Source organism: Dendrobates tinctorius, unplaced genomic scaffold (assembly GCF_039654945.1).
Source record: "Dendrobates tinctorius isolate UK_male_01 unplaced genomic scaffold, ASM3965494v1 ptg000491l, whole genome shotgun sequence".
Lineage (NCBI taxonomy): Eukaryota > Metazoa > Chordata > Amphibia > Anura > Dendrobatidae > Dendrobates > Dendrobates tinctorius.
The window spans coordinates 1460739-1486037 of record NW_027362152.1 but is presented as its reverse complement, the minus strand read 5'-3'; the positions used below and the strand labels follow the sequence as shown (position 1 = coordinate 1486037).

The 25299-nt window shown below is 46.1% G+C and overlaps 1 protein-coding gene across 2 annotated transcripts in view; it reads right to left on the bottom strand.

Moving 5' to 3' along the window:
* Nucleotides 1-303: 303 nt before the first annotated feature.
* The window catches only part of LOC141078030 (uncharacterized), a 432903-nt gene continuing 407907 nt past the window's right edge, over nt 304-25299 (bottom strand). Inside the window, exons 10-11 of one of the 2 annotated variants that reach the window (XM_073564829.1) lie at nt 21285-21375; nt 304-1706 (exon numbers count right to left, since the gene is read on the bottom strand). In XM_073564829.1, coding sequence (XP_073420930.1) covers nt 430-1706; nt 21285-21375 — 1368 coding nt within the window. In that variant the 3' untranslated portion in view covers nt 304-429. The remainder of the gene's footprint in view (nt 1707-21284; nt 21376-25299) is intronic. The other variant, XM_073564830.1, reaches the window with a different exon arrangement.

Sequence of the window (25299 nt, the reverse complement as noted above, 5' to 3'; positions counted from 1 at the left end):
AAAAACTTTTTGACAGTTAGAGTGATCAATGAGTGGAACAGGCTGCCACGAGAAGTGGTGAGTTCTCCTTCAATGGAAGTCTTCAAACAGAGGCTGGACAGACATCTGACTGGGATGATTTAGCGAATCCTGCTTTGAGCAGGGGGTTGGACCAGATGGCCCAGGAGGTCCCTTCCAACTCTACGATTCTATGATTCTATGACTAACCTTCAGGGGGTGAATTATGTGTATAGATTTACATTTGGAATTAATAAAGCTTAGTTTTATCCTTTTGGCAGCAAACATGAGGAATGACAAGAGACAACCCATTTAAGAAGATTCAATTTTGGTCAAAACTATTCCAACATTATGAATATAAAAAGGCTTCTCCCCTATGTGACATCTCTGATGTTTATTAACAGTTAATTTCCAAGTAAAATATTTCCCACATTAAGAAAATGAAGAAGGCTTCTCCTCTGTATGACTGCTCTGATGTCTAACAAGAAGCGCTTTCTGGTTAAAACATTTCAAACATTCTGAACTGGAAAAAGGCTTCTCCCCTGTGTGAGTTCTCAGGTGATTAACCAAATCTGAATTCTGGATCAAACATTTCCCACATTCTGAACATGAAAAAGGCTTCTCCCCTGTGTGAGTTCTCTGATGGCGATCAAGAACCAATTTCAATTTAAAACATTTCCCACATTTTGAACATGAAAAAGGTTTCTCCCCTGTGTGAGTTCTCTGGTGCTTAACTAAATCTGATTTCTGGATAAAACATTTCCCACATTCTGAACATGAAAAAGGCTTCTCCCCTGTGTGAGTTCTCTGGTGGTTAACAAAAGCTGATTTATGTGCAAAACATTTCCCACATTCTGAACATGAAAAAGGCTTCTCCCCTGTGTGAGTTCTCTGATGCATAACCAAATATGATTTCTGCTTAAAACATTTCCCACATTCTGAACATGAAAAAGGCTTCTCCCCTGTGTGAGTTCTCTGGTGATTAACCAAATATGATTTCTGCTTAAAACATTTCCCACATTCTGAACATGAAAAAGGCTTCTCCCCTGTGTGAGTTCTCTGGTGATTAACCAAATATGATTTCTGGTTAAAACATTTCCCACATTCTGAACATGAAAAAGGCTTCTCCCCTATGTGGGTTCTTTGGTGTAGCGTAAGTTTCCATTTATGGTTAAAACATTTCCCACAATCTGAACATGAAAAAGGCTTCTCCCCAGTGTGAGTTCTCTGGTGATTAACCAAATGTAATTTCTGGCTAAAACATTTCTCACATTCTGAACATGAAAAAGGCTTCTTCCATATGTGGGTTCTTTGGTGTTGCTCAAGATTCCCTTTCTGGTTAAAGCATTTCCCACATTCTGAACAGGAAAAAGGCTTCTCCCCTGTGTGAATTCTCTGGTGAGAAACAAAATAAAATTTCTTGTTAAAACATTTCCCACATTCTGAACATGAAAATGACTTATTTGCTTTAGGAGCAGTTTGTTCTTTAATGCCTCTTTTGTGACTTTGATTTTCCTTTGTAGTCAGTAATGAATCAGAAGATGGGACCTGTTTCATAGGATCAGATGACAGATCTTTGCTGTGAATGGATGATGATATATCTGGAGTAACAGCAAACACTTCAGTTGTATCTTGTAGGATCTCAAGATAATCTGATTTAAAAATTGAAGATGTCAGCTGTCCCTCTGATCTCCTGCTACAGTCATCTGCTAAGATAAAAAAACAATTATTATTTTCTAATAAAATATCCTTGAGTTTTATATTTTTGCACATTTATACTTACACTGTCCATAAAAATGGCAAGTTATGTAAAAAACTTTAATTATTTACCAAGACAATGAGAGTTCACAGTCTAATAGAAAACCTTGTTGGATGAACCAGTAGTGTGTGGTGTTCAACTGTTTGTTCATTCTGCCTCCCAAATATCGAATAAAAAGAAACCAATCAATGTTATGTAGGCGAAAATAATACCAATTCTCATCTCACAAAAACAAGTCCCCACTCAGGTCCATCATCTGTCATTGGAAAACACGGGTATTACATACCTGGTTATGTGTTTTTTCATGAGACATTACGGCACCACAAGAGAGGGGATCTGCCCAACAAGGACAGGAAGCCTTCAAGATAAAAGAGGCGGTTCCTCTCTCCGCATCAGTTGTTTTACAGAGCACGAGAGGAACTTCGCAGCTTAGTGTACATATAAATAATACATCCTTTATACTACTAAATTTCCAACACCCAAGGGAGTGTATAATGCTAATAATGCACCCAACTAATGATGTGAGCAATAGGGAGGGAATATAAGGGTGCCGTCATGCCTCATGAAAAAATACATTAGTAGGTATGTAATACTCGTGTTTTTCCATTCTACATGACGGCACCACGAGAGAGTTACAGAGATTTGTATTCTCTTAGGGAGGGATCACTGCTTGTAACACTCTTCTCCCGAATGTGAGATCAGAGGTAGCAGATAGATCTTATCTATAATGTTTGAAAAAGGTAGATGGAGAGGACCAAGTGGCCGCCTTACAGATTTGGTCGATGGAGGCGTCAGCACTCTCCACCCAAGACGTCGCCATGGCCCTCGTGGAGTGGGCTTTTAGGCCCTCTGGAACAGCCCTGCCTGCATTACTATACGCTAGCATGATGGCCTCTCTCACCCATCTAGCTATAGTCTGTTTAGAGGCTTTAAGGCTCTTTCTTGCCCCATGGTATGAGACAAATAAGGCCCTCTGTTTTCTCCAGGGTCTTGTCACCTCTAAATACTGCAGGATACATCTCCTAACGTCTAGGCAATGAAGTCTCTCATCCTTCTGGTTACTGGGGTTAGGACAAAAGGATGGTAAGACCATCTCCTGAGCCATGTGGAATTTCGATAACACCTAAGGCCTGTTTCACACTTCCGTTTTTTCAAATCCGTCAAAATCCGTTGGTTTCCGTAAAAAAACGGATCCGCCATTTTTTTGCAGCATCCGTTTTTTTTGTCCCATAGACTTACATTAGTGGTTACCGCGGATCCGTCAAAAAAACGGATCCGTTTTTTTAAAAACGGATCCGTCTGCATCAGTTTCCGTCAAAAAAACGGAAACGGATCCGTTTGGCGGACACAAAAACGGAAGTGTGAAACAGGCCTTAGGAAGATATGCTGGGTCTAATTTTAACACTATTGTCCATGACCCGAGTGTAGGGAGGGTCTGCTGATGTTGTGTTTAGTGGTTCAAATGGACTTTCTGTCAGAGATGATAGGACTAAATTTAGACCCCAAGGAGGAGGAGTAGGGGACAGGACAGAGCCAGCTCTAGTACAGGCCCAGATACATCTGGCCACCCACCTATTGTTTGCTAGGTCACAGTTGAATAAGGCTGCCAGGGCTGAGACGTGTAATTTGAGGGTACTGACAGCTAACCCCAACTCTAAACCATTTTTCAGAAATTCCAGTATTGCCACTATCGGGACTTCCCCTTCTGGTATTGGGCCCGAGGTAGATAAGAATTTTTTCCATGTCCTTCCATAAATTCTTGTAGTCACTGGTTTTCTGATACTGAGTAAGGTGGATATTAACCCTGCTGAGAATCCCTTCTTCTCTAGTAGTGACCTTTCAAATTCCAGGCTGTCAAATGCAGTCCGGACTTCTGAGGGTAATTAAGTGACCCTGTGTTATGAGGTCGTGGTCTTCCAGGAGCACCCATGGGTCCCGTCACCGACATCACTCAGCCAGTAGAACCAGGGTCTTTTCGGCCATAAGGGAGCTATCACAATCACTCTGGCTTTGTCCTCCCTGATCTTCCTCAGAACTGCTGGAATGAGGCATATTGGAGGGAAGGCATACAGGAGACCTGATGTCCACTCTATCCTGAAGGCGTCTACTGCCAATGGCCTGTCTGCTGGACTTAGGGAGCAGAATTTTTGAACCTTCCTGTTGGCTTTTGAGGCGAAGAGATCTATGTTGGGTCTCCCCCACATATGCACAATCTGTTGAAAAATTGACTCTTTTAGGTACCATTCTCCTTGCCTCAAGTGGTTCCTGCTCAGAAAGTCTGCCTTCAGGTTGTTCACGCCTCGAATATGCAGGGCCGATAATGAAAGGAACTGGTGTTCTGCCAGTCATGATCCTTTTTGCTATTTGCATCAGGGACTCAGAACGGGTACCCCCTGGTGGTTCATATATGCGACCGCCGTTCGGTTGTCTGATAGGACTCTCACCTGGTGTCCGCTTAGGTGTGTCAACAATCCTTTCAGTGCCTTTTTGATTGCTAGCAGTTCCCAATCTTTTGAGGATAGATTTCTTTCCTTCTGGGCCCAGGGATCCTGGAGCCATAGTGTGTCTAGATGGGCTCCCCACCCCCAAGGACTGGCGTCCGTTGTGACTACCTTGGAGGCTGTGTACATCCAGGGTACTCCTTTCGGAGAGGACTCTATCTGTAACCACCACCTGAGTGACTGGAGTACAGGTTCCGGGAGGGTGAGCTTTTGCTCTAACTGTCCCTGAAGCCTCAGGTCGTTTTGTAGCACACACCACTGAAGTTCTCTTGTGTGGAACTGGGCCCATTTTACTGCTGGTATGCAGGAGGTTAGGGACCCCAACACTGACATGGCCCTTCTCAGAGTCATTTCTGTTTTTTTTTTATTGTCACGATTAAATTTTTGATCTTTTCTTTCTCCTTTGGGAGGTGACACTCCTGCACCACCGAGTCCATTGTTAAGCCTAAGAAATTCTGGATCATTGCTGGTTCCAGTTTGGATTTTTTGAGGTTCAGCTGCCATCCCAATGTATGTAGTGTCTCCATCACTATTTTGACTGGTTCTTGACAGTGAGAGAGATTACCACTATCAAGAAGTCATCCAGATATGTTATCATCAAAGTGTCTTCTTCCCTGAGATGCACTGTGACCTCTGCAATTAATTTTGTGAAGACTCGGGGGGCTATCGCTACCCCAAAGGGCAGAGCCCTGTACTGAAAGTGACGCAATTGAGACCTCATCTGGACCGCTACCCTGAGGTAATTGCGATCTTGTTGCCGGATCGGGACAGGATAATAAGCATCCTTGAGGTCCAGGACTGCCATGTAGCACTGAGGAAAGAGGAGCTTCACCGCTGATCTTATTGTTTCCATTTTGAATGATGGGACTATCAGATATTTGTTGAGGCCTTTCAAATTTATAATCGTCCTCCAGGAGTTGTCTGTTTTTTTATGAGAAATAGGGGGGAGTAAAAACCTTCCTTCCTTTCCTCTTCTGGAACTTCTTCCAGGACATGTTTGTCCAGACTTTCCTGTTTTTCTTGAGAGGACTGTACTGGAGTCTGCATGTATCTTCATGGCGGCCAGTGGTGGAATCTTAACTCCAGACCTGACCCTACAATTTGACAGATCCAGGTGTTGGATGAGATAATAAATTTTATTTCTATAGCGCCGACATATTCCACAGCACTTTACATTTCAGAGGGGACTTGTACAGACAATAGACATTACAGCATAACAATAATCACATAGATCATAACAGATACGAAGAGGAATGAGGGCCCAGCTCGCAAGCTTACAGTCTATGAGGAAAGAGGGGAGACACGAAAGGTGGGTGGTAACAGTTGCCCTGATTGTGTGGACCAGCCATAATGTTAAGTGTGTAACAGTACAGACACAGAGGGCTAATGGATGCATAAAGCATGTGGGAACATGATGCGGGGAACCTGGTTATGGTAAGACTTTTGGCTGTGCCACACAGGGATAGATTAGGTTAATGTGTTGAGGCGGTAGGCCAGCCTGAATAAATGCATTTTCAGGGCACGCTTAAAATTGTGGGGATTGGGGACTAATATTGACCTGGGAAGTGCATTCCAAAGAATTGGCGCAGCACGGGTATAGTCTTGGAGACGGGAGTTGGAGGTTCTGATTATTGAGGATGCTAACCTCAGGTCATCAGCAGAATGGAGGGCGCGGGTAGGGTGGTATACTGAAACAAGGGCGGAGATGTAGGGTGGTGCTGAGCCATGGAGAGCTTTGTGGGTGAGGGTAATAAAGTTTATACTGAATTCTGGAGTGGATGGGTAGCCAGTATAATGACTGGCACAAGGTAGAGGCATCGGTGTAACGATTGGTGAGGAATATGATCCTGGCTGCAGCATTCAAGACAGATTGGAGGGGGGAGAGTTTGGTAAGAGGGAGACCGATTAGAAGAGAGTTACAATAGTCCAGACGAGAATGAATAAGAGAAACAGTAAGAGTTTTTGCGGAGTCAAAAGTAAGAAAAGGTCGAATTCTAGAAATGTTTTTGAGGTGCAGATGGCAAGAGCGAGCCAGTGATCGAATGTGGGGGCAAAGGAAAGCTCGGAGTCAAGTATGACCCCAAGACAGCGGGCATGTTGCTGGGGAGTAATAGTGGAACCACACACGGACATGGAAATGTCGGGTATAGGTACATTAGTAGCGGGAGGAAATGAGAGAGCCTTCCCCCCACCTGAGAAGGCCCGTCACTGGGAAGGTTTTTTGGCGTCTTTGGAGGGCTTGCCGAAGTAGAAGCCTCTCCCACCTCTGGATCGCTTGTCAGTGTTGTTTCTGTCTCGATCCCTGTACTGCTGTCTTCTGAATTTTCGGCCCTTCTGAAAGGAACGCCGAAAGGCCTGAAATGGCTGTTTTGGGAAATTTTTCTTTTTGTCGCCGGCTTTCTCCAATACGTCATCCAGTGCCGGTCCAAACAGGAAATTTCCCTCACTTGGCAGAGAGCAGAGTTTTATCTTTGTCTGTGTGTCCCCCAGCCAGCACTTGAGCCATACTGCACGGCATCCCACATTAGTTAAGGCTGCTAATTTTGCTGCTAGCCTGGACGAATCTGAAGCCTCAGCAAGAAAGACTGCCGCTGCTCTGATGGCTGGCAATGCTTCTAAGATAGACTCCCTGGGGACTCATTGCTCTAGCTGATCCTCCAGGTTATAAACCCATATTTTTAAGGATCTAGCAACACAAGTGGCCGCGATAGCGGGCCTTAGTGCACCAGCCAAGGCCTCCCAGGCTGTTTTAAGACAATTGTCTGTCTTTCGGTCCAGAGGTTCCTTTAGGGAACCTAGATCCTCAAAGGGTAGGGAGGATTTTCTGGTGACTTTTGAGATCGCTACATCAATTTTTGGAGCTCTATCCCAGTATGAGGATGCCTCTTCATCAAAGGGGTACCTCCTTTTTAGGGAACGGATTATCTGGGACTTCTTCTCTGATTTTTCCCATTCCCTTTTTATGAGCCCTTCCAGCTGTTCGTTAATAGGGAAGGCTCTACGTTTTTTCTTTTGCAACCCGCTAAACATGAGTTCCTGAGCCGTCTTTTTTGCTCACTCATCTACCAGCCCCATGGTAGATCGAATTGCTTTCATAAGTTTATCTGTCGCTTCCACTGGGAATGTGTCTTCCTCATCAGAGCTATCTGAATAGCGGGATTTATCAGAGTCCTCCTCTGATCCCGTGGAGTCCTCCTGAGAGACCACTGAGGGGCTTGATCTATCTCTTGCTTTGCTATCCATATCCTCTGATTGTAATGCCCTCACTGATTTACCAACTTCTGATTGAATCAGAGATCTCAGGTTATCTGAAAAAGAGGGCGTTTCTTCTGCTACTGTTTTATTAATACAGTCCTGGCACAATCTTTTACTCCAAGATGCTCCTAAGGGACTATTGCATAAGGGAAATTCTTTATTCTTGGATTTTGTCCTACTCTTTTTAGGGGCCTCCTATACTCCACCCCGCCAATGTATGTAAAAAGAGGGGAGAGAGGAGACAAGAGAGAGAGAAAGAACAGACATTAGCGTGCTGGACTTTTCTCAAAGCTCACTCACCACTCGGACGCTTCACATAACGGGTACCGGGTCTGGAGGCTGACTGGTCTTCTCACTGTCTCCCAAAGAGACTAAGGACCCCTCCTTTTTGTGGTGACGATCCGCCCTCGTGCTGCCCGAGCGGCTCCCACTGCTACTGTGGCGCGTCTGGCTCTTCTCTTCTGAGCGACACCGAATTTCCTGTACCTCCTGGTGCGGTTGCAGGTGCTCTGGCGAAGGACTCTCCATCTTACAAGCCGCTTTTCCTGCTGCTTCTTGACGAGAGTAGTCACACTCGACCTGGAAATGGTTTGGTGACGCCTACTAGCAGTTCTGCTGTGTTTAAATATCAGCACCCTCATTTTTTTTTTTTTTTTTTTTCTTATGTGTGCGCACCCCCAGTTTTCATATCCGATGCACGCTCATTTAGTGCCCGCCTTGCTACAATGACTGCGCTCGTGCACCCCCGGCTGAGGCAGGAAAGCGTGCACCCGGTAACTAGATCCGGTGCGCACTCTGTACCGCTGTCTCCTGCGTGCCCCTGTGCATGACAACCAGAGCTCCCCCGTCCCTGTAAGCATGGACCACAGAGGTGCTGGTCTCCCCGCCGATCGGAGAGTCGCCCACGCTGTGTCCTACCACCAGCTCTGGCGCTGTCTTAGTGCCGGCCCCAGAAGCGCGCACCCAGTTTACTTCCGGTGCGCACCCGAGTCATTTCCAGTATGCGCCCAGAGCCTACCCCGGTGTGTACCTGCGCCATACACCTGACGTTCTCCTGCCATACAAATTTTAGACCGAGCCACCACGCTCTGTCATGGCTGTCGGATCAGAGCGCCACCCACGCTGTGTCCTACCTTGCCTGGACCAGAGGAAGCAAGAGCACTGCCACTTACTGCAGGTATTTTCTCCCCTGGGGCAGTTCTGGCTCTTACCTGCTCAACAGGGAGGGTACACATATGTGGCCTCCAAGGAGCTTTAATTTCTGCCCGGGCACCGATGTGCCACACGGGCTGCATGGCCACCGTATGTCGACAGGGAGGGAGCACGGAAAGTGGCCTCCGTGGACTTCTATGGGGTATGCTTGGCATCAGGGAGGGAACACCCAAAGTGGCCTCCGAGGCTTCCAACTTCACCCGAGAATTTGCCTCAAGGGCTGTGGCCATGCACTCACTCAGGGGGGCATAGGAATATATGACCCCCGAGGCGACTACCAGTACCTGGTGACGGGTGTAGGAGACCGGTGCCTGCCAGTAATCACCCGACCCAGGCATACTCTTTTCTTCTTTCTTCAAGAATCTTCAAGAGGTTTTCATCTTCGAGGACGGGAAACCAACTGATGCGGAGGGAGGAGCCGCCCCTTTTATCTTGAAGGTTTCCTGTCCTTGTTGGGCGGATCCCCTCTCTCGTGGTGCCGTCATGTAGAATGGAAAAAACAGAGGTTCCCACACTGTTAGTGGCTCAAAGGCTGCTGAAAACCAACAAGATTTCCATAAACTAATCCAGCAAAATCCGCTCTCACTTCAGAGTCTTGCAGTGTGCGCAAACAACATTTAGGATCCCTGTATTTAGCAATATTATAGTGAGAAGAATCCGCTTAGTTTGCGGTGTCTCCTGGAGCACAATCTGGCCACTATGTGCTGGGTAAGAAAATGGCAAATGTGTAATTTTCACTCTCCAACATCCACTGCGTGTTAATTTCCAGAAAGAGGCTGTGGAGACAAAATATTCACTCAAAAATATCTTTTTATTCCCCAGAAAGAATATGATTTTTTATTTTCACGTTTCTACGTAATTAACTTCTGTGAAGCACTTGGGGGATCAAAGAGCCCACCACACATCTAGAAAAGCTCCTTGGAGGTCTATTTTCCAAAATGGGGTCACTTGTTGGGGGCTTCCACTGTTTAGACACCTCAGGGGCTCTGACAATGACATGTCACCCACAAACAATTCCAGCAAAATCTGCTCTCCAATATGGCGCTCCTTCCCTTCCAAGCCCTGCAGTGCACCCAAACAGTAGATTTCCCCCACATATGGGGTATCGGCATGCTCAGGAGAAATTGTTAAACAAAATGTATGGTCCATTTTCTCCTGTTACTCTAGCAAAAATAAAAAAAAATTAGGTCTAAAGGAAAATTTTTGTGACAGAAAAGTAAATGTTTATTTTTTCTTTCCACATTCCATTCATTCCTGTGAAGCACCTGAAGGGTTAATAAACTTCTTGAATGTGGTTTTCAGCACCTTGAGGGGTATTTTCGGTCATATTGACCCCTCAAATTCACTTCAAATGTGAAGTGGTCCCTAAATAAAATTGTTTTGTAAATATTGAAAAAAATGAGAAAAATCGCTGGACAACTTTTAACCCTTATATCTTCCAAACAAAAAAAATTCTGTTTCCGAAACAATCTCAGAATCACCAGGATTCGTGGAAGCTTTTTAGAGTTATGACCTCATAAAGTGACACTGGTCAGAATTGAAACAAAATTGGCCCGGTCACGAAGGCAAAAACAGGCTCTGGCGTGAAAGGGTTAATATTTTGGTGCACAACCTTTTGAGGCAATCACCGCAATCAAACAATTCCTGTAACTGTCAATGAGACTTCTGCACCTCTCGACAGGTATTTTGGCCCACTCCTCAAGAGCAAACTGCTCCCGTTGTCTCATGTGTGAAGGTCGCCTTTTTCAGACGGCATGTTTCAGCTCTTTCCAAAGATGCTCAATAGGATTTAGGCTCATAGAAGGCCACTTCAGAATAGTCCAAAGTTTCCTCTTAGCCATCCTTGGGTGTTTTTAGCTGTGTGTTTTGAGTCATTATACTGTTGCAGGACCCATGACATGCGACTGAGACCAAGCTTTCTGACACTGGGCAGCACATTTCTCTCTAGAATCCCTTGATCGTCTTGAGATTTCATTGTACCCTGCACAGATTCTAGACACCCTGTGCCAGACGCAGCAAAGCAGCCCCAGAACATAACAGTGCCTCCTCCATGTTTCACAGTAGGGACAGTGTTCTTTTCTTCACATGCATCATTTTTCTGTCTGTGAACATAGAACTTATGTGCCTTGCCAAAAAGTTCCATTTTTGTCTCATCTGTCCATAGGACATTCTCCCAGGAGCTTTGTGGCTTGTCAACATGTAGTTTGGCAAATTCCACTCTGGTTTTTTTTATTTTTTTTACAACAATGATGTCCTCCTTGGTTGTCTCCTATGAAGTCCACTTTGGCTCAGATAACGATGGTGCGATCTGACACTGATGTTCCTTGAGCTTGAAGTTCACCTTTAATCTGTTTAGAAGTTTTTCTGGCCTCTTTTGTTACCATTTATATTATCCGTCTCTTTGATTTGTCATCAGTTTTCCTCCTGCGGCCACGTCCAGGGAGGTCGGCTACAGTCACATGTAGCTTACATTTCTGAATATGTGCAACTGTAGTCACAGGAACATGAAGCTGCTTGGAGATGGTCTTATAACTTTTACCTGTAACATGTTTGTCTATAACTTTCTAATCTCCTGAGACAATTCTTTCCTTCGCTTCCTCTGGTCCATGTTGAGTGTGATACACACCATGTCACCACACAGCACAGTGAGGATCTGTAGCCTCTATACAGGCCACTCACTGACTCCAGGACTGTAGACACCTGTGATGCTAATTAGTGGACACACCGTGATTTCACATGTCCCTTTGTCACATTATTTTCAGGGGTCCCATCATTTCTGTCCAGGCCTATGTCATGATTTTTTTTTTTTTTTTTATAAATTCTGTGGAAGCATGGCTGAAAAGCAATGTCTGACTTTCTTTTGTTCATTTTCATAAATGTTTTATTATTACTTTTGTCAGATTCAAGTCATTTCTGTGACCATTGTGGGTTTTTCTGTGATTAAACGAGGGGTACCAACAATTTTGACCACGTGTGTATAGATTATAACCCTCAGTGAATTAATTAATAACATGGAATCACTTTATGGGGATTTCGACTGTTCTGGTTTTCTGTCATTTAGTTATATTAGGGCTTCTGCATATGGTGTGTCCAATCTCATCTGGGATCTGTTTCTGCTCTCCAGCTGGAGTAATCTGCTCCCTACTTCAGCCAATTGGAAAGTACCACACCCTACTAAAGCACAAAGCACATGGCCGGAATCTGCCAGTTACATCGTTGTTCTCCTCTGGTTCAGTCCTCTGTGCTCAGCTTGTGGCTTGTGTATTTGTTTCCTGTTGTGACCGTGGCCCGTTTACTGACTACTCTTGTGTCTTCTGATTCTGTATTCTGTCCTTCTGGTTCTGACCCGGCTACCTGACTATTCTTCTTGCCATCTAACACCACAGAGTAGCAGGTAACACCATGGTCCAAGCCTAGGGGTCCCAGTGTAAGGTCAGATCCATGGAAGGGTGTTAAAGGGCGATGAGCAAGGCAATCCTCGGGATATGGAAAGCAGAGAAGATAGAGCCAAGCATGGTCATGGCAGACATCTTTTGAGCTGCCAGGTGACCATGAACAGTGCTCCCAATACATTGTGTCTGCAAACTATTCCAGCTAGATCTGCATTCAAATAGCTAAATGGCGCTCCTTCCCTTCTGAACACTGCCATGTGCCCAGACAGTAGTGTACAACCGTATGTAGGGTATAGTGCGAAGCTGGAAAATAATTTGTAAGAACCATTTGTTTCCTATTATCCTTTGTGAATAATTCCAAAGTTTTCACCACATAAAGTGACACACGTTAGATAATAACCCCTTCCCGACCAATGAGGCCTACATTGGCTTCATGAAAACCTGTGCCATTATGACCAGTGACGCCTACGTAGGCGTCATGTTATAAATCACCCTCCTGCGCGTCGGGTGACCGGGGTCAATGAAAGGTCACCCCACACGCGGACACAGGACCCTTTGTGCTTCACCCCGGGGGTGGCTTCGCCCCCTGTGGCTACGATCGCTCTGACTCTTGAAAGTGAAACAGCCAATCAGAGCGATAGTAATATTTCAGCAATGAAATCTGATGAAATATTACAATCCAGCCATGGCCGATGCTGAAATAGCATCGGGCATGGCTGGAGACACCGATCCGACCCCCTCCACACAGACTGACAGGGGCGATCGCCCCTGCCACCGACTGACGGCGCTGATCAGCCGTCTCCATCATCATCTGCTCCCATCCCCCTTGCCTCCGCCCCCCCACCTTCCAATCCCCCCTCCTCACCCCGGTACCTCCCATGTCCCTCTGGCTGTCCCAGTGTCCCGCTGTCCCAGATCATGGGCGCCGTCATCTTGGAAAATGGCAGGCGCATGCGCAGTACGCCCGCCGGAATCTGCCGGCTGCAGATTCATTCATTCATATCACTGTGATAAACTCTCAAAATAAAAAAAAGTAAATAAACCCCCCTTTATCACCCCCATAGATAGGGACAAATAATAAAATAAAGAAAATATTTTTATTTTTCCATTAGGGTTAGAGTTCGGATTAGGGTTAGGGGTGTGTTGGGGTCAAGGTTGTGGTAAGGGTTATGATTAGGTTTGGGATTAGGGTTAGGGGTGTGTTGGGGTTAGGGTTGGAGTTAGAATTGATTGGTTTCCACTGTTTAGGCACCTCAGGGGCTCTCCAAACGCAACATGGCGCCACCATTTATTCCAGTCAATTTTGAATTCAAAAAGTCAAACAGTGCTCCCTCCATTTCGAGCCCCGACGTGAGCCCAAACAGTGGTTTACCCCCACTTATGGGGTATCAGTGTACTCAGGAAAAATTGCACAACTGGAGGCTAAAAAAAAAAAAATTTTTGTAGAAAAAAAAATGAATGATTTTTTATTTTCACAGCTCTGCATTATAAACTTCTATGAAGCACTTGGGGGTTCAAAGAGCTCACCACACATCTAGATAAGTTCCTTAGGGGGTCTAGTTTCCAAAATGGGGTCACTTGTGGTGGGTTTCCACTGTTTAGACACATCAGGGGCTCTGCAAATGTAACATGATGCCCGCAGACCATTCCATCAAGTCTGCATTTCAAAACATCACTACTTCCCTTCCGAGCCCCGACGTGTGCCCATACAGTGGTCCCCCCCACATATGGGGTACCAGCGTACTCAGGACAAACTGGACAACTTTTGAGGTCCACTTTATCCTGTTACCCTTATGAAAATAAAAAAATTATAGGCTAAAAAAGCCGGATTACCTACCGGTAATGCTCTTTTAATGAGTCCACGACAGCACCCACTTGGAGAGAGGGATCCGCCCATAGGAACAGGAAACCTACAGAGATAAAAGAGGGCGGTCCACCTCTCCCCCTCAGTTGGATTTCAGAGTACCAGGAGGACCGCCAATTATTAGGCCATTATATTATCCAATATTCTAATTTTATTAACTTTACAACTAAGAAGGTGTATATACATTATGTTAACATCTAGGGAGGGTTAGTGAACGGGTGCTGTCGTGGACTCATTAAAAGAGCATTACCGGTAAGTAATCCGGCTTTTTACTCTTCGCCACGACAGCACCCACTTGGAGAGACTTTCAGAGACTTTCACCTGGGAGGGCCACCGTGCTGAGGACCGCTCTACCAAAGGCTAGGTCGGATGAGCATGATAAATCAAGCCTATAGTGATTATAAAAGGTAGAGGGTGTAGACCAGGTTGCCGCCTTACATATAGAGTCGATTGCGACGTCTCCCCTTTCTGCCCAGGAGGAAGCCATGGCCCTGGTGGAATGTGCTCTGATACCCTCCGGAGGATCTTCATTGCTCTCGGAGTATGCCAGCCCAATTGCGTCTCTGATCCACCGAGACAAAGTACCCCTTGTGACTTCATGTCCCTTCTTTTGGCCCTGGAAGGAAATAAACAAAGCCCTACTCTTCCTCCAGCTACTAGACCTTTCGATGTATTGTAATACCGCTCTTTTAACGTCTAGTGTATGGAACTTTTGTTCCTCTGGAGTAGAAGGGTTACTAAAAAATGAAGGGAGGTGGATCTCTTGTGATCTATGAAACTTCCCTGCTACCTTTGGTAAGTATGAGGGGTCTGGTTTTAATATTAACTGATCCTGAAATGTCAACAGAAAGGGGGGTTCTATTGAAAGGGCTTGTATGTCGCTAACTCTTCTGGCTGAGGTTAGTGCAACTAGTAGTACTGTTTTGAAGGATAGGTGTTTAAGGGATGTTGAATCTAAAGGTTCAAAGGGAGGACGTGTTAGAGCCTCCAGAAATAAATTTAAGTCCCACGGAGGAACGGCTCACTCCGTTCACAGGCCGAGATGAATCTGCTTACCCACCTATTGCCTGCTACGTTATAACTATAGAGGGCCCCTAGCGCCGACACCTGTACTTTTAGTGTGTTAACAGCTAAACCTAATTCCTTCCCTTTCTGTAGGAATTCTAGGATTTCTGTAATCGGAATTTCTCCGAAATCCGGCTCTGCGTGGAACTCTAGGAATTTTCTCCATACTCTGGTGTAAATTTTTGTCGTTGTCACTTTCCGACTTTGTAGGAGTGTATTGACTAATCCTTCCGAGAAACCTCTTGATCTCAACATTTCCCTTTCAAGTTCCAAGCCGTCAAGTGGAGATTGTCCACTTGAGGATGGAAGAATGGCCCCTGTGAGAGGAGCCTGGGGGTTGAGGGAAGCACCCACGGGTCTGTCACTGACATTGCTTGCAGGCAAGAAAACCAAGGCCTCCTGGGCCAGAATGGTGCTTCTAAGATTATTCGTGCTTCCTCTGCTCTGATTTTTCTGATCACCTGCGGTAGAAGTATGATTGGGGGAAATGCATAAGCCAGTTTGAATTGCCACGGGGCCTGGAGGGCATCCAGGATTTCCGGATTGTCTGTCACATTTAGAGAGGCGAATCTTCGCACCTGTCTGTTCTCTCTGGTGGCGAAGAGATCTATCTGGGGACGACCCCATAGTGTCACGTTGCGAGTGAATATCTCCCGGCTTAGACACCACTCTCCTTGTCGCAGTGTATGGCGACTTAGAAAATCTGCCTCCCAATTGTCTCTTCCCCTTATGTGGAGGGCTGAGAGAGACAAAAATTGTTTTTCTGCTAGGGATAAAATCCTTCTTGCGGAAGACATTAAGGTGACTGACCGAGTTCCGCCTTGTCTGTTCAGATATGCGACTACTGTGGTGTTGTCCGAAAGGATTCTCACGTTTTCCCCTTGTAACTGCGGAAGAAAATGACAAAAAGCATGATAGACTGCTTTTAGTTCCTTTAAATTTGACGAATCCTGATCTTCGCCTATATTCCATAGGCCTTGGGCAAAACTATTTCCCATATGGGCTCCCCATCCTGTGGGGCTAGCGTCCGTGATAATTATGCGGGAGGGTGTTATAACCCAAGGTACTCCTCCCGCCAAGTTATCATCCCTTAGCCACCATGTAAGGGAGGTTAGGACCTCCTGGGATAGCGTAATTTTCTTTGTCAGATTACCCCGATCCCGGGATTCCTCTAAGAGAATTTGGTGTTGTAGTTCCCTCGTGTGGAACTGGGCCCAGCGAACTGCGGGGATGCAGACAGTAAGGGATCCCAGGAGGGACATTGCTTCCCTTAAAGATATGTGTGGCCGATCTATTGCTATCCTCACTTTCTTTTTAATTGCTGAAATTTTTACCTGAGACAGTAGACATTTTTGGTGTATGGAGTCTAGCTCGAGACCTAGGAAGGACTGAACAGACTGCGGCTCGATTCTGGACTTCTTGAAGTTTATTATCCACCCTAGGGCCTGTAGGGACAAGATTGTATCAGTAACCCGTTCATTACACTGCCGAGTTGAATTCCCAACTACTCGTGGTGCGTTGGAATCCCGAATGGCATGGCTGTGAACTGGAAATGCTGTATGGTGCCATCGAGGAGGACCGCCACTCTGAGGTATCTCTGATATCTGCAATGGATGGGAATGTGATAATAAGCATCCTTCAGATCCAAGCCTGCCATCATACAATTAGGGAAGAGGAGCTTAATCGTGGATCTTATGGATTCCATCTTAAATTTATGATTTATTATAAAGGAATTTAATTTCTTCAAGTTGATTATCGTTCGGAATGACCCGTCTGGTTAAGGTATCAGAAAGAGAGGGGAGTAAAATCCTTTCCCTTCCTGCCTTTTAGGTACATGGACCAAAACTTTTTTGTCCAGAAGGCTCCAAATCTCGGCCTCCAGGGCCTGCTGTTGAATTGGCGAGCTGAAGGATGTTATGATTAACGAATTATGGGGTATTTGATGAAATTCTATCTTTAACCCTTCTTTAATAATGCCCAGGACCCAAGGGCTAAGCGTAATTTTCTCCCATTCTCGAAAAAAATTTTTTAGCCTTCCCCCTACTGGAGGGACTGGCTCCTCAGTTCCTGTCTCTGCGGAAGGAGGATCCCCTAAACATGGCACCTTTGCCTTTTCCTTCCTTTGTGGGCCAGCGGTTTTGATTTTCTGCTGGTCTTCCTCGGCCAAACGGTCTTCTCCTAAACGCCCTCCTATAATATGGGAGAGGAGGGTTAGGGAATCCTTTTTTCCTTTCTTTTGCCTTCATAAGGATTTCATCTAAGGCTTTCCCAAATAAGAACTCACCCTCGCAAGGAATGGAACAAAGCTTTGCTTTGGACTGGGTATCCCCTCTCCAGCTTTTTAGCCATAGGCTACGTCTAGCGTTATTAGCCAACCCTGCTGTTCTGGCTGCCAAACGTAAGGAATCAGCCGAAGCATCAGCTATATATGCCGCTGCACCGCGGATTAGAGGTATGGCGGCCCATAGCTTGTCTCTGGAGATCTTCTGGTCTATTTGCTGGTCTAGTTGGTCGATCCAGACCAGCATAGAACGAGCTGTTCAAGTACTAGCTATTGCCGGTTTGAACGTGCCGGTAGCTGCCTCCCATGTCCTCTTTAATGAGGCGTCCGCTTTACGGTCCAGGGGGTCTTTTAGCACGCCCGAGTCCTCCACTGGTAAGATTGTTTGCTTTGAGGCGGAGGCCACTGCCGCGTCTACCCTCGGGACTTTAACCCATGTCGACAAGTCTTCGTCGTTAAAGGGGTACCTTCTCTTTGAGGTTGAGGGGAGATACCCTCTCTGGTCCTGTCTCTCCCACTCCTTCTTAACCAGAGCTTTTATTGCTGGAATAACCGGAAAAACCTTTCCTCTTTCTGTCTGTTAGACCTGCAAACATAATTTCCTGAGCCGTTTGCGGCTCTTTTGTATCTGTGCAACCCATTGTATTCCTCACGGATTTAACTAAATTATCCATATGATCTAATGGGAAACAGCAACGGCCCTCCACCTCTGAGGAGGATGCCGATGTAGATGCATTAGAATTATCCGAGGATATTTCGCCCTCATCGGTGTCTACGGCGTCTGCTGGCTTAGATGTTTCGATATTAGTAGGCCTGCTAGACTGATTTAGGGCCTGTAGTTCTTCTCTAATTATAGCCCTTATGTCTACTGCTGATGTTGACGCCTGCTTTGCCGTTTCGTTTATGCATCCTTTGCACAGTCTTTTTGTGTACGAGTCCGGTAGCGGACGTGTACACAGGGCACATTCTTTATTTTTTGATTTTTCCTTCCTCTTAGTCTGAGATAGAGACATCATGACGGAGGAGAGGGGGAGAGAGAGAGAGAGAGACATTTTATCAGCTTGATAGGCAGAGCGTCATCCACTCACACAGAGAAGCTGTAGGTACCGGCTCAGGAGGCTGAGAAGGAGGAGGCTTGTTGGCATGGCTTCTGTGGCTACGATCCGAGGACCCTCGCCTTGCGTGGTCCTTGGCTGCTGCTGCGTCGCCTGCCTGGGGATGCGTGTCCTGCCTTGGTGAAGACATGATTGCACGCCATATTTCCATCCCCCAGGCCTTTTATAAGCCCCTTCATCCTGGTACCTCCCCCTCCAGGTGCGCCCATCTGCGGCTCCTCGCTACAGCGCCGAGACTAGCCATCCGCGCTGTAGATTGAATTACTCCCTTTTTTTTTTCTCTGGAGGGGGCGGGGAGCGCCTCTGCTTGCAGCACCGCCCAGCCGCGCGTGCGCTCTGAGCCGAGGAACCTCCAGTAACCCGGAAGTTCCTCCTTACCACTTCCTGCCGCACTGCCTGTGCGTCCTCCTGGACGCTGAAGCCGTTTAGGAATGCCGGAGGCCCGTTTTCTCCGGTTCCTGCGCCCCCACATGGACCGGAATGGATCCTCCCGCCCGGTGTCATGTTGTCCACAGAAGAACCGCGGTCGGCGCCACCCGGTACCGGGGTTTCTGCCCATCATCCATACCAGCCGAGGAGGGAGCCGGATTCCAGCACTCCCCCCGTCGCTGCTTCTGGACCGGAACCCCTGCCGTTCTCACAGACACTGCACAGGCGGTTCCTTGGCCCAGGTAAGGCTGTAGCGTATCCTGCGGTTCCCCATCGGAACAGGAAACCAACTGAGGGGGAGAGGTGGACCGCCCTCTTTTATCTCTGTAGGTTTCCTGCTCCTATGGGCGGATCCCTCTCTCCAAGTGGGTGCTGTCGAGCCGAAGAGTAAAAAATCATTTTTTGAGGAAAAAAAATGATTTTTTTATTTTCACAGCTCTGCGTTATAAACGTCTGTGAAGCACCTGGGGGTTCAAAGTGCTCACCACACATCTAGGCAAGTTCCTTGGGCGGTCTAGCTTCCAAAATGGGGTCATTTGTGGGGGAGCTCCAAAGTTTAGGCACATCAGGGGCTCTCCAAACACGACATGGTGTTCGCTAACGATTGGAGCTAATTTCCAATTCAAAAAGTCAAATGGCGCTCCATCCCTTCTGAGCCCTGCCGTGCGCCCAAACAGTGGTTCCCTCCACATTTGGGGTACCAGCGTACTCAGGACAAACTGGACAACAACTTTTGAGGTCCAATTACTCCTGTTACCCTTGGGAAAATAATAAAATAGCGGGTTAAAAAAATCATTTTTGAGGGAAAAAAAATGATGAGTTTTTATTTTCACGGCTCTGCGTTATAAACTTCTGTGAAGCACTTGGGGGTTCAAAGTGCTCACTACACATCTAGATAAGCTCCTTGGGGGGTATAGCTTCCAAAATGTCAGATTGACTGACCAATCACAGCGTTCTGGGTTCAGGGACTGACGGCATGGTTCCCCGCACACCTTCCCATGCATGTCAGCTGTCTGTGTTTACACTCAGTGACGGTTTAAATGCAGGATGGACACAGTCCGTCATGGTGTGGGAACTGACATCCTGCCATGACGGACTGTGCCCATCCTTGGACGCTAAGGGGTTAAACAGTAAACCAGAGTTGCCCTCATTTATGGTGGAGCATTGGAGCTACTATGGATCCTGAGCAGAAGATTAGAGAAATAATATTGCTCCCCATTTCAGGAGAGATTGTGCAGTAATCTGAATTCCTTAGGATCAGAAACAATGTAATGTATGACGTGGAGTGACTCCATGACACCAGGGCTGGAGCCAACACATCTCCTGCAGGCGGGAATAAATGTATACTCCAGCCATCAGCCACGCACAGCTTAGAGATCTATCATGGCACAGGTGGAATGTTTGTCCTGGAGATTATCACAATCCTCCATGAAGTTAGTTGGTTTTAATACAAATTGAAAAGTCAGGATAAAGGGAAACTCTGCTGTTATTGGACAGAAATTCACACTTGGCCTCACTGCACATTTACTGCTGTCCATCATAAAAGGGAAGTTTGGCCAGAAAGACTGGACCTGGTCTTGTAGGGACCATGAGACATTCAGCAGCACAGAAGGGAGAGAAGATTCATCCGATAAGATCTCAGGGATCTAGGAAGCCAACAGCATCATTACCCTCCGCTTTCTCTTACAGGCCCAGCATAAGATTTTTCTACAAGTGATTTTCTATCTTGTCAGCACATTCTACGTACGCTGTCATTTGGCTTTATAGTTACAGATCTGGGCAGGTAACGGTCAGCGTCTCCTAATGTGAAGGAGAGAATGGCTAATAAAATCAATTATTAACCCTTATATAAGTCAGTTCAGATATGGTGAACCAAGATGGCGTCTGTGTCTTCAGACAACACCCTGGAAGGAATCCCTGGAATGCAGAAGCTGAGATACTGGATACCATATATGGAGTGAAGCTGAAATGGACCCATCATAGACTGACACTGGCTACTCAGGAGATTGTGTGACACCCATCTCCTGTCTCTTTATCTCGAGAATAAACTTCAGTTCTGTGCAAGTCTTTGCTGAGAAAGGAGTAGACATCTAACTCTGTGCTCGGTGTGACTCTTTAAGCGAGCACTCGGCCTATATTGGGTCAGGTACAAGCAATCATATAGATCTCATTTTAAGGGATCACCCTCACACTAATCCCAGGGGGTAGGTGGATCCTCCAGGTTGTAAGTTCTATACAAAAGGACTTTCAATGCCCAAAGTCATTTGAACAGTTTTGGGTTGAGGAGAATGTTGTGGTCTAGAGGCAAAATGGTGATCATGGTAATACGGCCGGACTACACCACCGATAAAGCAGCCACAGCCGGTGACTGAGAGGAATCTGTGACTTCTCTGCATTCAGTGGTCACTACTCACCTGAGTAGTCATATGTGGGAATCTCCTCTTTACACCGCTCATCACACCTCACACATGTCTCTGTAGGATTAATATGGGTCAGATCTTCACCCTGAAACAAATATTGTAAAAGTCACAGACAGATGGAGAAGTCCCATCTCTGATCAGCTCTAATCCTGCCATCTCCACCGTTCTCATTACACAAGTATAAAACATATAATACTGGTGGATAAAACAAGACTGAGCACAAGACCTTCACAGCCGTCTACACATCATAGGGGAGATCTCCTGACACCTTCTCTCCATCTACCTGATGATCCTGAGGAACACTGGGATCTTCTTGGTTACAGTCCTGTGGAAGAAGACGGGGACATCTCTCTGGTGTTGTCCTCTTACTGGATAGATCTGGAGGAAACACATACAGGGACTGAATTCATTCTCTATATACAGATAATTATAGGCCGTGTGTATTTAGTCCTGTCTATTACCTGGTGATGTGAGGGACTGGGGAACCTCCATTATGACGTCCTTGTACAGATCTCTGTGTCCTTCAAAATACTCCCACTCCTCCATGGAGAAATAGACAGCGACATCCTGACACCTTATAGGAACCTGACACATACAGTGATACCGTCATCCCCCCGATCCCTTCATAGTGTTACTGTATAATGTCCCAGCATTCCCAGCAGTGTCACCTCTCCAGTCAGCAGCTCAATCATCTTGTAGATGAGGTCTAGGATCTTCTGGTCATTGATGTCCTCATGGATCAGGGGGTGAGGTGGAGGCCCCGTGAGTGGGCTCAGGGGTCTTCCCCACCCCTCAGACACAGGGTCCTGACAGCGATCACTAGAGGTCTTCTTCACCACTGTGTAATCCTGGTTATGGAGAGACACATTAATAAATCTCACTACAGACATTTCCAGAGTCCTCACCTCTCCAGTTTTGTCCATCTGTTATTCCCATAGATAAAAATAATCTTTATTTATATAGCGCCAACATATTCCGCAGCGCTTCACAGTTTAACAGTTCCAAACACAAGTCATAAGTAACAACGTTAACAATACAATAATTAAAGCAAAATAAGCCGCCCCTGCTGGTGAGAGCTTACACTCTACAATGAGGTGGAGGAGATACAGAGTACAGGGGTGTATATACAATTGTATATTTACAATGAAGGTCCAGCCATCTTGTGGGAGTGAGGGATGGATGGAGATAGTGAATGGGCTACACATGCACACTTACACAGATAATGACTGTGATTAGTGAATGTGATAGGCCGCTCTGAACAAATGTGTTTTGAGGGAGTGCCTAAAACTATGCAAATTGTGGATAGTCCTAATTTCTTGGGGTAGAGCATTCCAGAGGATTGGCGCAGCGCGGGAGAAGTCCTGTTGGAGTCGGGAGTGGGAGGTACGGATTAGTGCAGAGGTTAGTCGAAAGTCTTTTGCAGAGCGCAGTGGTCGATTAGGCAGATAGACAGAAATGAGGGAGGAGATGTAGGGGGGTGCTGCACTGTGGAGAGCTTTGTGGGTGAGAACAAGTACTTTGAATTGGATCCTATAATGAATGGGCAGCCAATGTAAGGACTGGTGAAGAGCGGACACGTCCGAGTACCGATTAGCCAGATGGACGACCCTAGCTGCTGCATTAAGTATGGACTGGAGAGGGGATAGTCGAGTAATGGGGAGGCCAATTAATAGAGCGTAACAGTAATCCAGGCGGGAGTGGATCGGGGCGACAGTGAGGGGTTTTGTTGTTTCCATGGTGAGAAACGGACAGATTCTAGAGATGTTCTTTAGGTGTAAGCGGCAAGAGGGGGCAAGAGATTGTATATGGGATGTGAAGGAGAGATTGGTGTTAAACATAATACCCAGACGGCGCGCCTGCTGCCGGGGTGTTATTATGGTGCCACCCACGGAGAGGGAAATGTCAGATTTCAGGAGGTTAGTAGACGGCGGGAGCAGAAGTAGTTCAGTTTTGGAGAGGTTGAGTTTCAGATAGAGAGCGGACATGATGTTGGAAACTGCGGACAGACAGTCACTAGCGTTCTGTAGTACAGCGGGGTAAGGTCGGGGGATGACGTATATAGTTGTGTGTCATTAGCATAAAGATGGTACTGAAAGCCAAATCTGCTGATGATCTGTCCAATTGAGGCCGTGTAGAGAGAGAAGAGAAGGGAGCCAAGGACTGAGCCCTGAGGTACCCCGAAAGCGAGAGGAAGTGGATATGACGTGGAGCCAGAGAACAAAACACTGAAGGAGCGGTCAGAGAGATAGGAAGAGAACCAGGAGAGAGCAGTGTCCTTAATTCCTAGTGACTGGAGCCTAGAGAGTAGGAGATGGTGGTCAACAGTGTCGAAAGCTGCAGATAGGTCGAGAAGAATGAGCAAAGAGTGGTGACCATTACATTTTGCTGTCAGAAGGTCATTGGTCACTTTGATGAGTGCAGTTTCAGTCGAATGTAGGTGGAAGCCGGACTGAAGGGTCTATGATGGAGTGAGTGGAGAGGTAATGGGTAAGGCTGGAGTAGACCAAGCGCTCCAAAAGTTTAGAGATGAAGGAGAGATTGGAGACTGGTCTGTAGTTGTTTGTGCAGATGGGTCGAGAGTGTTTTTTTTTTAGTAATGGAGTAACGATGGCGTGTTTGAAGGAGGATGGGAAAATGCCCGAGAGAGAGATTGTAATTAGGTGAGTTGTGACGACTGGAGAGAGAGACTGGAGGAGATGTGAGGGAATGGGGTCGGTAGTGCATGTGGTCGGACAAGAGGAAGAGAGGAGTCTGGATACATAGATAAGAATTATGTAATGTGACGTCATCAGAATCTCTCACCTCTCCAGTGAGACGGAAGAGGATCTCTAGGGTGAGGTGTAATATCCTCTCCGCCATCTTCTCTCTGTCCATATCCATCTTTGATGGGTAAATTAGGAAAATTCTTTTTTGTAGAAGATCTTCACTGAGAGGATCAGATATTGAAGAGACCTGAATGAGAAGATGAGCCGATGTAACATCATAAGAATCCTGTGTAATAATACAATTACTAGAGATAATAAGGGAAACATATGAGGAGATTTATTATCTTATAGGGTTTAGTTTTCTTCCCTGACATCTACTAATAAAACCTATATATTTAGGCCACAGACAACAAGCAGTTTCCTCCTCGGAGTCAGCAGCTGAACACGTTCCTCATAGACTCATCTTCCATAACGCTAATTCTCGTCTCATTACCGACACTGGAATCGGCATTAGCAATACTGCAGGAGATATTCATTACACGCGACATGAGAAATAACTCCTTCATGATGAGGACGACATCTTCATCTTCTACTACGGCTCTAGAGACAGATTTGGCCAGAGTCGGTCACTGACTCCATCCCCACCGGCCGTCTATATGAAGGTTTCCCGTCTTCCCCGCACTGGAATCTTCTATCACGTTAGATCTCAGCTCTGAGTCACACACAGAAGTTTGAGGCTTTTAGAAAAGATTTTTTGTTTCCACAATCACAACGGACAGAAATGATCTGATCCCAAAGTCTCCATGTACAGTGATTTATGGGGATTATTTCTGGCCTCAGGCTTTCCTATATTACAAGAAAAACACCAGAAAAAGCCGATATTAAAATGTTTCTAAAGAAAATTGGCCCCAACAATTCTTGTAAGAAGAAAAAAGCAGAAGACACATTTTATAATTTTTAACATGTTAAACATTTGTTACAAAAAAAATATTCTTTTTGGGCCCCAGAACATAGATGTACACCGCAGGGACGGCACAGAGGAGGCTGCAACAAAAACCCTGAAAAGCAAACATGGCATCTAAGAAGGTGTGACAGAGTCCGGCTGAATGCCCCCCGCCTCCAAGTACTCGATAGTATGGGGCAGCCTAGTTACTACGATACTTACATGCCTAATAATGATGTCTGGGCTGCAATGTATGAAGAGCTATTAGGCCAGGCCAGAGGCAGCGTCCAATAAGTTACTGTTATGATTAGGTAACCGAGAAGGATAGCAGGTGAATAGGCTAGGCAACCAGATAACCAGA